Source organism: Dama dama, chromosome 17 (genome assembly GCF_033118175.1).
Source record: "Dama dama isolate Ldn47 chromosome 17, ASM3311817v1, whole genome shotgun sequence".
NCBI lineage: Eukaryota > Metazoa > Chordata > Mammalia > Artiodactyla > Cervidae > Dama > Dama dama.
The window spans coordinates 62,996,536-63,011,161 of record NC_083697.1 but is presented as its reverse complement, the minus strand read 5'-3'; the positions used below and the strand labels follow the sequence as shown (position 1 = coordinate 63,011,161).

Here is a 14,626-nt window from a genome sequence, read left to right as displayed (position 1 = left end):
TTAATTTGCCCCCAGATTTTAAGCTTGAATGTAAGCCTTTGAGAAACAAGGCCGGGCAAACTTGTGCCTCTCTGTGACCCTAGTATCTAACTCCAGACGCTACTTCGCCGTCAGTCTTTCTTTTCCTTGCATTACTCTTCACACATTTACTTACATAATTTCTCACTTCACTGATGGTCCGTTCCTGCTCTGGTCACAGCTGTCTTTATGTTACCACCTGAAAAGAGCCTTTCCTGGCGTTGCCCTACCTCGCTCCTCTTAGAGCTGAGTGTCAGGTCTCAAGGTCACTCAGTCTACGCATCACCTCCAGAAAACTTGCCCAGTTTTATTACTGGGTATTTATACTCTTACCATATTTCATGATTTATTTAAACTTCATTATTAACTAATTAATGAAAACCATTTTTGAGGCCCTAGTATATTTCAGCTACAGTCTAGATACTTTGTAACCCCATTAATGCTTCAGCCCCATTTAAGGCAGCCTCTGCAGCCATTTAAATACCACGGCGTTCACTTACACAGTGCAGCACGTGCAGACCCCTCTGGAATTCCTCTTATTAGATCCTCTCACTGACAACATTGAGTAAATAATAATTTTTAGTATGATTTCTACTTAGATAATTCATTTATTAATTTAGGATTTTGACTTGTAAACTTACCTGTAGGATTTTTTAGATCCATTTGGATTTTTGCAATAAATGTATTCCATCAGCTTCTCTGTGTGTGTGTTCCAACAAATGTTCCTGTTTATATTTTGGGCTGCATTTGAAATTGTTACTTCTTTTGAGAAAATTCCTTGAATTTACTCTGTGGGTTTATAAAACTCAGCCATTTGTACACCGTAGTTGGGAAATAGTGTCTGTACGGCTGGACACTTCATGTTGGCCTCCCAAGTTAGAGAATGGAGGATTCACCATCTTTTCAGTTGTTCATTAGTTCACTTGTTTTTCCTTTGTTTTTAAACTACTATCCAAATGGCAAGCAATCCCAAACGTTTTGCACTGAGAATGTGTTTTTATAGGTGTGCTGATTGTTGAGTATGTTTTATTTACTTTTAAGGCCAAATCCTTCCATGAAAAAGAAAATACCAATAAACACCTGTGGAGATACAGTCCTTGAACTGGGAACACACGGGAAAGCTGAACTTAAGTAGCTCATCAATGGGATGACGGCAGCTTGGGATTAGTGTGTTCTATGTAGCATGCTTAGTATTAGAGCGTTCAAGAATCTTGGAATTTTTACTTTATTAAGCAAAGAATTTACTGATTTCCTGTGCTCATTTGTATAGTGAGAAGGTTTCCTCACATCACAAATTTATGTTTTAGAAGTATCCCCTAAATACATTTCCTTATGTATTAAACAACCATATATTAGTTTAATACAAATATTCTTCAGTAACAAGTGAATTTTTATCAAAATAATATGAAATTTTTCAGAAGCCAAGTGCTCGGAAGTGATGGCGATTCACTTTGGGACATAGAATCAAGTCCAGGAAACCCTTCCAGTGACCTGGATCGTTTAAAAGTCTGTGAGAGCAGCCAGGAAGATACTGAGGGCTCAGAGCTAGTAAAGGGAAGCTTCCTGAAGGCGCAGCAGGCAGCTTGTAGAGGATTCTTTGATATCATGTTATTAAATTCTATTATAACAATTTAATACTCCATAAGAATCTTAATTAATTAACTTTTTGTTGTTAGCATTGTTATCTTTATAAAAGGTATATATAACATTGGGGTTTGGGAATATAAATAAACATCCCCCTTATCTTTCTTGCCCAAGTTTGGAATCGTCAGGGAGACACAGTCTTAACGGCTGATTAAAAATGTGGAATGACAGGGCGATTCCTGGTGGCCTAGTGATTACGATTCCGTTTCCACTGCCCTGGCCCAGGTTCAGTCCCTGGTCCAGGAACTGAGATCCTGCGAGCCATGGGTTCCACCCCACCCCCAAATGTGAAATGACATAGGCTAGTACTTTGTCCCTAAATTGAACAAATAACCTCACACAGACCAGAACTCCAGCATGCCCAGTTTCCCCACCCTCCACTCCCTCACCCCTTAGATGGCTGCTTTCTCCTCCCAGAGAGGAATAGGTGAAGGGAGCAGAAGAGACCCTGTCCCACTACTTCATCCTTCCAGGGGTCATAATTTTCCCTCCCTATTCAGGAAATAGAATCAATGGGGGCTTCTTCATAGCAGAATTAAGCTAAATTTTCCTCCTTTTTTAGTACACTAAAGAATACTTTTGCTCCTTTTTAAATTCATTTTGCTATAGTTGTCTAATAATTTTTCTACTATATAATTTTGGAAGTATTAATTAAAAATTATTTCAAATAGCTTTTAGTGTCTTATTGTAGTAATAAGCAAATTGGCCATTGGGTAGCAATGCTTATAAAAGCTTCTTAATTGGTATTTTGTTTTTATATAGTTTATGGAAAGATTCCTAAATCAAGTTAAGTCTCATGTGAAAAATGAAAAAAATGTTTTCAGATTTTAGATAATGATAGAAAAGAAATAATCTATGTATGGTTTGTTTTCCTGTTTTTATCTTACTAACATTGCTTTCTTCTACTCCTATCCCCAAGGTAAAAAGAAAATTTATTTGCAAAGGGAGAAAATGAAGGCCAAACAGAAGCAGGCTCTAGCTTCTGCAAAAACTTGGATTCAGAATGACCCTGAACAGAAAATGAAGTTAACTTCAGAACACACTTTCTGCCTTGAAAACTGAAAAAAGCTATTACTTCCTTTTTTCACATGACCACAACTCCTTTGATGGAAATGTACAGCAAAAACTCTGAGAGAGAGGCTAAAAGCAACTCTTTTCCACCCTCCCCCCAGACTTTTCTTATGAAAAGTCAATAATTAAGCAAATTGCTTAACACTTGGTTCCAGTTCCTGCATATCTGGAGTTTAACGGCATAATACACCATTAATTTCCATGCTGCAGTCTTTATTTTAAAGAAAGTAACAGGATGTCCTTACACTGACAATGAAAATTCATCAATTTTAGAGCCAGGAATTTCCCGTGTTACACAAGAAAAAAAAATAGAAGTCTACTGAATTAATTTTTTAGAGGAAGAGAAATCAGATTAAATATGTCTTTTTTTTTCCTTTTGGAAACTTTTATGTATAATTCTTTCTGCCTGCCTACTTTTCTGCAAAATGAGATGTACAGATTTCAGTTCCCTGCTATGAAAAGTGATGTGGTGGCAATTTTATAAATGTTGCTTTCTGATTTTTATCAGAGTGAGAAAATAATTAAAATTATTATTGATTTCATATCACTTCATATTTTGATTTCCCCTCCATTTTAGTTTAATATAATTTGCAATAAATGTACATATTGTTGTCTGTTTCATAAAGCATATCACTTTAAAGTGGTTTTTACTCCTGTGATATGTTGGAATATTTGAAATTTTAAAAGGAGTAAAAACTGTCCAGCATTTGGTTTTATAATGTTTGTCACCAGATTTTTATTATTGATGTAAAAAAAAGTCAGTTCTTTTTAAATAGTTGGACTTTGGCAGCTTTGTAAGGAAAGTGGGAGGTGCTTAGGATTGCTATCAATTTCAGCATTGTGCTATTGAGAAATAAGTGTGTTGCTTTTGTCTGACAGTCTGGGCTCCGTTTTTATGTTTATTTTTGAAGACAACTGTTGCATCAATATATTGTTTCTTGGCATTGTTCAGCATAGGTAATGTGTGCACTTTTTGTGTACACATATTCATATTTAAGTTTTTTGCATAAAATAAATGCTTCTAGATGTCATATGGTAGTCCTTTTTAATCTTTTTATCATATTATGTTTTCCTGTGAAGTTTGTATGTGAAAGGGCTAAAGTTACAAAGAAACAACGTGATTACAGTCAACTCTCCATTATCTATACAAAATAGTGACTATGCCTCAGGTTTTGGATTTTGCATAGAATCATGTAATTAATCATAAAAATAAAATAACAGCATACCATAAGAGCTAATTCAGGAGGAACTGAGATCAGTCCTTTCTCACCTGCCCCCACTCTCCACCTCAGCCCTTTCCCCGAAGCCCTGTCTGAATCTGCACAGGGTCCTTGCACACACCTCGCGTGGGTTTGAGGACATAAACGCTGTGTGATAACTTGGTCTTGACAGGCTGTAGTCTACATGAGACGTAAAGAGTGAACATGACCTGTGTCCAAAAAGATGATAATGTTAAATGTAAAATTTGTTGGTAGTAAATGTCACTTAATGTTCTCATAGGTAATCAAGAGTTGGCTGTATACTGACTGAAAGATGGATAAGTCTTTTAAATATGCATATACACACATTTAGATATTGGATGATGGCTAGGGAACAATGGATACCAGATATTACCTTTTAAAAGGGCAGAAAAAGTTCTACTCTTCCTTATTGCCTCTTCATAACCCTTTAGACAGATAAAATATTGCCTCCAACATGCTGAAAAAGATTATCTATGCATAAGCATCAGAGAAGTTCCTCAAGCCATCAGTGGGCACGTTCTGTTTAGATTTTGAAGTTCTCTTAGCATCAGACAGCTTGATTCTTAAGGCCACCAATTTGCCACCAATAAAAAGCACACTGGTAGAGGCCGCCTCTCGCTCATCTCCTTTTACTAATCATTCAGCATCATAGCTGACTAGATAACCTAGCGTGAGGTCATATTTAACATAGTGTAGCAGCCATTCCCATCAGTTACGGCTGCTTAGATTTTTGCAAGAGAGGAGTTAGCTAAAAGGATCTGGTCCACATACAAAATGTAAATGGAAAATCCTTTTTTAATAGGAAGCAAGTGTCTGGCACTAAGGGCTGGGAGAGTAGGATGGTAGGCGGAGCTGATGGGGAGGGACTTGTTTAAGGGAAATTGTCATTTTTCCTTTGAAAAAGGAGAAAGTTAAAATCTCTTAGGAATTTGGTATTCACATCTCAGAGAAATACAACACAAAGTGCAGACTTATATTTGAGAATTAATGTTAACCCTTTGTGTCTAGTTTGAAGCTTCTTGTATTTGTCTAAAACTACAAGCCAGAATTTTGTATCTCCTTTGATAAAACGTGTGTATAATGTAAAGTAGTTTTGCATATTCTTGTGCTGCACATGGGCTGAATTTTTAAAAAAATTTTTTAAAGACTTGAAGAGAACCTTGTAATTTGTGTAAATGACAAGTGTAAAATCCTACCATAAAATGCTAAAAAATATGCATTGTTTCAAATAAAACCAAGAAATGCAGCATTATATAGTAGTGTGGAACCCTGAATATTCATGTACCCTCTTGGTATGTCACAAGCTGATAAAATGTCTTTGCATATTTTCTGTTTAGATTCTGGACTTTGCATATCCCCATAAGGAATCAAAGGCCACCTTCAAACTTCTGACTACATGGCTTACAGTGACTGAGGGAGAATATAATAACAGGATGAATTCTTAGGGGCATCTGGGAAACTTTAGAAATTGTCTTTTAAGAAATTCAAAGTGGCCTTCCATTTAAACTAACCCGTTGATATGCCTTTTTATCGCAAATTCTGAACATGCACATTTACTTCAAAAAGTAGTTCATAGAGAACAGGCAGATTACATGCATGTATCTGGAATGAGAGGTGAACAAAATGCGAAGTAAGAGAAGCTGTCATGACTGGTTTCTGTACTTTACCCTCACTGGGGTGGTTACTCCACACTTGGATACTCTTCATTCACATAAATAACTCAGTAGAAACCACTAGTAACCAAGTCTCCAGCAGTCTGACAAGAATCTTTGCAGCCTGCCTAAATAATAATGATAGCTTTGCCTACAAGAAGCTAAAAGTTTGCTACAAGCCAGCAACAGTGGAAATGAATATAATCAGACACTCAGTCTGTAAACCAGAGCTCCAGTCTTTCATTTCCATTAAAGAGTAATAATATCCTCCACTTGTGCTCATTTCAGAGTCCAACAGGAACCATGAGTCAGGCAAGCGGGTGATCAGGACTTGAATTTTGGAGGTATTTCTCAAATAACACTATAATCAATGCTGATTCCAACTTATGGCACTTTCCTCCCCTTCATTCTCTAGTTACTCCTTTCTCTAGCAAAGACCATGCATCCGTCGAAGAAACAACACTATTCATTCTTCCAGAAGCTTGAAAAGCAATCACCTGGAGGTCAGTTATACACAGGAGCACCTTAGTGCAAAGTTCAGATCTGTGGAAACCACACACACACAAAAAGTAAGGGTTGGAGGTAACCATTCTGTGTGGACGGCTCAGTGGTGGGGGCTGGCATTAGAAACACTAAGATCATGCCTTAGGAGGACTAGCAATATAGAGCTAATAGCACAACACGGGCATATGTGGCTGTCCAGGTGACACATGCCTGGATGTGAGACCTCATGGATGGAGGAGAACCAGGAAATCCTTACCTTCTCTAGAGAAGTGCTATTCTGAGAACTGTTTGAGCACGTAGGTCCCTAAAAGAGATTGAGCTGAACCTGATGCAGGAGTCGGCTCTCCAGATTCAGGGCGGCCTGGGAGGAAGTAACCGTGCAAGTGGACTAGGGGCAGACGAGATGTCTGTTCAACAGCATGAACACCAGCGGCGCGCTTGCCTTGAGCGAACGCGCTCAGACTCGAGCGCCTGGTGTGCACGTTTAGTCACTCAGCTGTATCTGACTGTCAGACTATAACCAACCAGGCTCCTCTGTCCACGGGATTCTCCAGGCAAGAACACTGTAGTGGGTTGCCATTTCCGACTCCCGGGCATCTTCCCAACCCGGGATCAAATCCACATCTCTTGCATCTCCTGCATTGGCAGGCGGATTCCTCACCACCAGCGCCACCTGGGAAGCCTGGAGCACCTGGTCCCAGCCCCCAAGCCTTGGTTGCCCACCATCCTGAATGCACCCCCATCTAAAGCACAAATACTGTGGCTTCTTTGGACAAACTAGGGATTTAGTGAGCTCCAAGAAGCAAATTTTAATGGGGACCCAGGCAGCAACTCTTCAAAGACTCAGTTTTTGAGAGCGATCACCCCAATGCCACCTACCCCAAACCCCAAAAATCTCCTGAAACCCTTCCCTCCCAGAAAAGTCGCAGTTGCACCATCTGGCTTTACCTGCCTGCAGTGGAGTCGTGTGCTTAAGAGAAAGGTCAGCTGCGGAGACAAGTAACCTGGCCCTTCACCACCCACCTCAGGTTAAGAGCTGAAAGGTAGAAGGCTGATACCCTTAAAACTACCTTACTTGTGAACATTTTACAAGGAGGTTCTTTTAATTGCTGTACATAGAATTGGCCTAAGCTTCCTACTGACCATTTGGAAGCTTGGCCTGCCAAGGGAAGCTTAGAATTATGTGCAGCAGGGCCTGCCTCTTTCCGGAAGTCTATTACATCAATTCCAGCCTCCTGCTAATTCCACTTTGTCATCACAATGGTAACATAAATGGCAATGAAGTGTATCCAAAGGCCTGATCTTCACTAACATGTATTTTCTCTCTCACTGATAATTCTGGTGTCATGTTTTGAAGATCAGAGCCACCTAAATTTTATAGTTCCTATGGAAGAATGAAGGAAATTACAAGCATTCCATAAAAATTAAGTGGAAAAAAGAAGAAAGCCACAAAGCAATCAGGCAAGAAAAAGAAATAAGTATTCAGATTGGTAGGGAAGAGGTAAAATTGTCATTTGATACAGATGACATAGTATATATAGAAAACTCAAAAGACTCCACACAAAAACTAGAATTGATGAACAAATTCAGCAAGGTAACAGGATATAAGAGTAACATACAAAAATTGGTTACATTTCTTTACACAAGCAATGAAATATCAGAAAGGGGATGTGAACAAATAATCCCTTTTAAAATCACATACAAAAAATAAAAGGAATAAACCTCACCAAGTAGCTAAAAGACTTACATGCTGAGAGCTACAAACATTAGTAAAGGAAACTGAAGATGATTCAAAGATGTGGAAAGATATCCCATGCTCTTGGACTTGGATTTAACCTTGTTAAAATGGCCATACCCCTGAAAGCAATCTAATGTGAGTTTCCTATCAAATTACCCATGACATTTTTCACAGAACTGAAAAAAGCAATCCTAAAATTTATATGGAATCATAAAAATCCCATAATTGCCAAAGCAATCCTGAAGAAAAACAACAAATCAGGAGGCATAAGCTTCCTAGACTTTAGACAATACTACAAATCTATGTTAATCAAAACAACATGGTATTCTACAAAAACAGACATACAGAACAACAGAAGAGAGAGCCCGGAAATAAACCCACACACGATGGGTTAATCTTCCACAAAGGAAGCAAGAATATACAGCAGGGAAAAGACAGTCTCTTCAGCAGGTGGTGCTGGGAAGGTTGGACAGCTGCATGCAAATCAATGAAGTTAGAATACACCCCTCACATTATACACAAAAATAGGTTCAAACTGGCTTAAAGACTTAGATATAAGATATGACACCATAAAACTACAAGAGAACATAGGCAAAACATTCTATGGTTCTTGCTTGGTGGTCCAGTGGTTAAGAATCTACCCGCCAATGCAGGGAACACAGATTTGATTCTTGGTCCAGGAACTAAGACCCCACACACCACGGATCAGCTAAGCCGTGTGCCACAACTCCTGAGCCCCTACGCTGCAACTACTGAAGACCGCTGCCCTAAGGCTCATGCTGTGCAACAAGAGAAGCCAGGCAACCAGAGGCCCACGCACCAAAACCAGTGTCTGCTCACTGCAACGAGAGAGAGCCTGCGTGCAGCTGTGAAGGCCGAGCACAGCAAAAAAATTAATGAAAACAATTTCTCTGACATAATCATACCAGCATTTTCTTAGGTCAGCCAAAGCAATAGAAATAAAAGCAAAAATAAATGCATGGGATCGAATCAAACTTACAAGCTTTTGCACAGCAATGGAGACCATGAACAAAATGAAAAGACAACCTATGGGCTGGGAGGAAACATTTGCAAATGATGCAACTGACAAAGGATTAGTTTCCAAAATATACAAACACACACAACTCAATAACACAACTCAATAACACAAAAGAAACAACCCAGATGAACAATGGGCTGAAGACCTAAATAGACATTTATCCAAAAGAGACATACATAGCCAAAGATACCAATAGGCACATGAAAATATGCCCAACATAGCAAATTATTAGAGAAATGCAAATCAAAACTACAATTAGATATCACATCATACCAGGCAGAATGGCCATCATTACAAAGTCTATTAATTTATTAATGCTGAAGAAGGTGTGAAGAAAAGCGAACTCTGCTATACTGTAGGTAGGAATGTAAATTGGTGCAGCCACTATAGATAACAGTGTGGTTGTTCCTAAAAAAACTTAAAGTGGAGTTAACATATGATCCAGCAATCCCACTCCTGGGCATATATCAGAAGAAAACTCTTAATTTGAAAAGATACATGCACCCCTATATTCACAGCAACACTATTTACAAGCAAGACATGGACACAACCTAAATGTACATCAACAGATGGAAGGATAAATAAGATGTGGTATACACACAACAGAATATTACTCAGCCATAAAGAACAAAATAATGCCACTTGCGGCAACACAGATGGATCTAGAGATTACATACCATGTAAAGTAAGTCATAAAAAGAAAGATAAATACCGTATCACTTACATGTGGAATCTAAACTGTGACCCAAATGAACATATCTATGAAACAGACCCACCCACAAATATAGAGGAAAAACTTGTGGTTGCCAAGGGGAGGTGAACTGGGGAAGGAAGGATAAGGAGTCTGGGATTAGCAGATGCAAGTTATTATTACAGATAAACAACAAGGTCCTACCGTATAACACAGGAAATATATTCAACATCCTGTGATAAAACATAATGGAAAAGAGTATGAAAAATTATATATATATATATAACTGAATCACTCTTTGTACAGCAAAATTAATATGATATTGTAAATCAACTATACTTCAATAAAATTTCTAAAAAAGAAGGAAGCCCCTGAACAAACCCATGGCCTTCACTACCATTTGGCTTTGGGGAGAACAGAGTTGTGAAAGTAGGAAGAAGCGGATCACAAACATTTCTCACTGTGTTCCCTTTCATTTTAATACCCCTGCTTACAATGAATACTTTTTAACGATAATAGTTGAACAGAGAAGCCCAGAAAGGGCTGGCATCGCAACCAGCTTGTCACCCCTTAGAAAAGCTGAATCGTGATAGCGCGCAGTTATCCGATGCAAAGACACTTTTGCTCTGTGAATTGAGGCAGGAACCCTTGAAGGCCTGGGTTGAGTATCTCACAGTATCAAGCAAGTGGCAGGAAACAGGTGATGATGATAACGTGTCTTAGAAGAACTGCAAAGCCCAGCAGGCCTGGGAGGCCTTACCATCTCTCCTGGATACTCAGAAGGGCAAGTGCCTCAAGAGAAGCCCAGCTGGGGAATTCTAAAGGCGGTGGAGGGGTCTCATACTGCAGGATTAGAGTCTGACACACAGGCCTTCATCTGTGTTGGGACAGGATGATCAGGTAAAGAAGGCCAGAATCTTTTCCTCCTTAGGAATTCAGATGAAGAGCTGCTTCCTTGGGCCGCATACAGCTCAGCAGCACTGAGGTGCTTTCCCTTTTCCTTATTCCACAGAGCCCCGTCCTTTCATGGTGCAAGATTCGGTCAGCCACCTTGGAGACGGGCCAGTTAGTACCTCTCCCGCCCTGACCATCAGATCAGAGTGTACCCGTCCTTGATGGCCTACTCTGTCCTGGCTCTGTTTTAACTAAAAGAAAGTGAAACAGAGAAAAGGCTGTTTGTTCTGCCTAACCTTTAGTCCTACACCCAAAGCTAATAAAAATTACTAACTTCTCAAAAGCTTTGCACTTTACATACACTGGCGCATTTAATTATCACAATCATCTCATAACTACTACATTCATCTCCATTTACACATGCCTTCGAAGCTCAGTGAAGCAAAAGTCACTCAGTCATGTCCGACTCTTTGCGACCCCGTGGACTGTACAGTTCATGGGACTCTCCAGGCCAGAGTACTGGAACGAGTGGGTACTATCCCTTCTCCAGCGGATCGTGCCGACCCAGGAATCAAACCAGGATCTCCTGCACTGCAGGCCGATTCTTTACCAACCAAGCTATCAGGGAAGCTCAGAGACGTATTTAAAACCATAAGCCCAAGTCTCAGGAAGAAGGAAGAAGTTTAAACCCACATAGTCTGACTGTACACCTCAGTGCTTCCTGTTTAAACCTTTCCAACCAGCTTTCTGAGAGGCCCACAACCTCTCTAGGACTTGATGGTGAGTGTAATATGAGGGCAGGAAAAATGATTAGGAACACAAGATGGTAGGGAGAAGCTGGGGTGACACTACCTGCTGTTTTCTGCTGCCTCCATGTAGGCAAACAATAATCTAAGGAAATCAAGGTAAAATTAAACAAGAATCCATCAACTAGTGAATGCATGAACAAAATATGACCTATCCATATATAACAAATATATAAACAAAATAAGTATATACAATAGAATACTACTAAGCAATTAAAGGGCTTCACCTGCAATGCGGGAGACCAGGGTTCGATCTCTGGGTTGGGAAGATCTGCTGGAGAAGGGAAAGGCTACTCACTCAAGTATTCTGGCCTGGAGAATTCCAGAGAGGGTCACAAAGAGTCAGACACGACTGAGCGACTTTCACTTCACTTCAAGAAATAAAAAGGAAGGAAATACTGATCAAGCTACAACAAAGATGAAGCTCAGAAACATTCTGCAAAGTGGAAGTGGCCATATGCAGAGAAGTACATATTGTATGCTTCCATTTATATGAACTAACCAGAGAAGGCAAATCTACAGAGATGGAAAGTAGATTAGTGATTGCCTGGGACTAAGGCTGAGAGCAACAATTAACTGTAAATTGGCTTGTGGGATCTTACTGAAGTGATGGAAATGCTCCAAAACTGGATCATAGTGGTAGTAACACAGTTCAGTAAATTGACTGAAAATCACTGAATTAATTAAACACTTAAGGAGGGGTATGTTTTATGTAATTTTGTACCTTAAAGTTTCAGATAAATGAGACATCTCAAAAAAAAGTAAGTCTACCTATACAAAACTGCACCTACTTAAGAAACAAATGATTGAATCTACATTATGTCAAAAGCACCACTGTTAACAATAATTGATTATATAGGCACACCATCTTCCCATCACTGAGCTCCACTTTTCAGAGGGTTTCTCGCTGGGGTCAGTCTTGTCCTCCGCTGGGGGAAGGGGGTGGTGTCAGGAAAAAGTTTTTCCATGGCACTGGCCTTATTAACCAGACCCAAAGGACTATGTGTAAACCAGAGACCAGCATGTTCACAGTGACTTACCAGTTCCTTCTCTCTGCTTGGGAAGTCTGTGGGAAGCTGAGCTGGATGTGGTCTGGGAGGTGTAGACTCTACAGGAAGAGCTCACTGGGTCATCTTCATGTCACCTTCCCGAAGCTGCAGTTGTCTGCAGAATCCTGATTACACCTGGCACTGTGAGACTTTGGAAACCTTATAGGACTTTTCACAACTCAAGTTTCTCACCTGTAAAATAATGAGTGCTTCCTAGTCATGTGGGTAAAATATGGGAAACTCCTCACAGAATGCCTGGCCATCTAGTGAGTTCTCAGCTGCTCACAGCTATTGCCACCATTCAAGCAGACTGGCAGCCCACCAGAACATCCTCAGGCAGTGATCAAAGACACTCAGATACTTCTGCTCTTGCTGGCTGAATCTGTTTTCCAGGCTCTGAGCCAACCACCCCACCGCTGTTAATTAGTCTTTCTTGAGCCAGGTAGAAAGTTTCCACTTCCTCATATTCCCATATAGTTCAACCCCAAAGAGGCCATATCTGTAAGTAAAACTTTAATCAGTTTTTGGACAGCCAGTATTCTGAATGCCCTTTTGGGGTTTGGGGAACACCCCCCCAACGGACACCCCATGAGACAGAGCCGTTTCCCCCTATAGATGCTATGAACACCAACACAACCTTCCCAGTCTTCCTCGCACCAAGTGCTCAGACCCATGACCTGGATGCTGTCAACCAAACACCGACACCTACTCTGAGATGTGGACTGTAGGGCCACTCCACGCTGGAAGCGGGGGGCAGCGGTGTCCAGCATTCGGACCTCGTGGTATCAGAGCCGCGGGCTGGCTGGGTGCCCAGGCATTGGCGGCGGAGGCTGGACCTTCACAGGACCTGTTCTATATTATTTTTGGCATTGCTTCTGGCTCTAGAACCTCTGAGTTCAATCTTCTGGTCCTCCCAGAGAGTCGTCACTAACAAATTTCTTTTCTTCTTGAACAAGCTAGAGTTCATTTCTTACTAATAAATTTGTACTAGAAGTAGTTGCTGGCAGCAGACCCTCAGGAAAATAGGGGGTAATCTAGATATTAGCTCCTGGGTCCAGGAAGGGCAGAAAGCAGTGAAAATCCAGCAGGTATGAAGGGATGGTACCTTATTATGAATATCATAGTGAAAAGTTGTGGACAGAACTGAGTCCCCCTCCCCACACCCACTAACATTCTTACACTGAAGCCCTAACCCACAATATGGCTGTATTTGGAAGAGGGCTTTTAGGAGTTAATTAAGGTTAATTAGGTCATTAAGGTTAATTAAGGTTAAAATAGGGTGGAGCCCTGATGCAATAGAATCAGGGTTGTTATGAGAAACCGGAGAACTTGTACACTCTCTCCCCACCCACCCTCCGAGGAAAGGCCACGTACGACAGAGCAGGAAGGTGGCCGTCTCCCGTCCAGGAGGAAGCCTCACCAGAAGCGGTCGGCTGGCAGCGACACATTTGAGGGGTGGGGCTTCCTCATGACCCTGAACCCTCTCAGCAGTAGGAGACTCCATTGGTTCCAGGATGGTTGTCTTCCTCTTCCCCGTGGGACAAGGATTTTCCTTTGTCTTTCTCCAGCCTCATGTGATCTGCAGCTGTGGTCTGCGGTGAAAGGCTGCTCACTTTCTCAAGCAGACACTAGCAGAGATGAACCTGGGCGGGGCTTGGTTTTTCCCGTAGCAGCAGTTTCTCACCTCCCCTGAGCCTGGACCACCGAGTCTCACCTCTGTTCTCCCCCAGGATCACGTGTTCCTCGTGAGTGCTGACCGAGGACCACGCAGAAGCCCCCACCTGTAGGCATGACCCCTCTGTGTCCCTCAGGCACCGGTCTGTAAATTTTAGGCCACTGGGTTACTTCAGTTCTCTGACGGATTCAAGAAAAGTTACGACTTTGTGGATGATCTGCCTTTTCTTATCAGAGTGGGAATCACCCTCTTTACAGCTTTCTACATTCTAGCCAGAAGGCAGACCCCTGAAGCACCTGGATTTAAAATAATGAAATAAAGAAAGTAAACTTCAATCACAGCAAACACGCCACTCTACAACTTGGAATTTTTGTGTTCAGGTTTTTTTTTTTTTCTGGTCAAGTTGCTAGAATCAATCCCGAAAAGCAAAATGTTGACAGCATTGCAATTTCTGGAATATTCTGTGATATGGGACTTTATGAATTTTTGACACTATCCTTAAATACTTTTCCTATAACTGGTAATCTATTGCTTTATGCAATATTTTTCAAAATTAAAACAAAAAGCTATTTATTCAACTATGAATAAGGATAAGTTAAAATGA

General features: G+C 40.7%; 1 protein-coding gene and 1 long non-coding RNA gene across 4 annotated transcripts in view; one reads left to right on the top strand and one right to left on the bottom strand.

Moving 5' to 3' along the window:
* The window catches only part of PDS5A (PDS5 cohesin associated factor A), a 119,811-nt gene extending 114,585 nt beyond the window's left edge, over positions 1 to 5,226 (top strand). For all 3 annotated transcript variants that reach the window (XM_061164591.1, XM_061164592.1, XM_061164590.1), the window contains exon 33: positions 2,582 to 5,226. In XM_061164591.1, the coding sequence (XP_061020574.1) occupies positions 2,582 to 2,585 (4 nt within the window). In that variant the 3' untranslated portion in view covers positions 2,586 to 5,226. The remainder of the gene's footprint in view (positions 1 to 2,581) is intronic.
* LOC133071799 (uncharacterized) overlaps positions 1 to 13,928 on the bottom strand; it is a 72,908-nt gene extending 58,980 nt beyond the window's left edge. The window contains exons 1-2 of the long non-coding RNA XR_009696539.1: positions 13,768 to 13,928; positions 12,339 to 12,539 (exon numbers count right to left, since the gene is read on the bottom strand). This is a non-coding gene — a long non-coding RNA (uncharacterized LOC133071799). The remainder of the gene's footprint in view (positions 1 to 12,338; positions 12,540 to 13,767) is intronic.
* Positions 13,929 to 14,626: the final 698 nt, after the last annotated feature.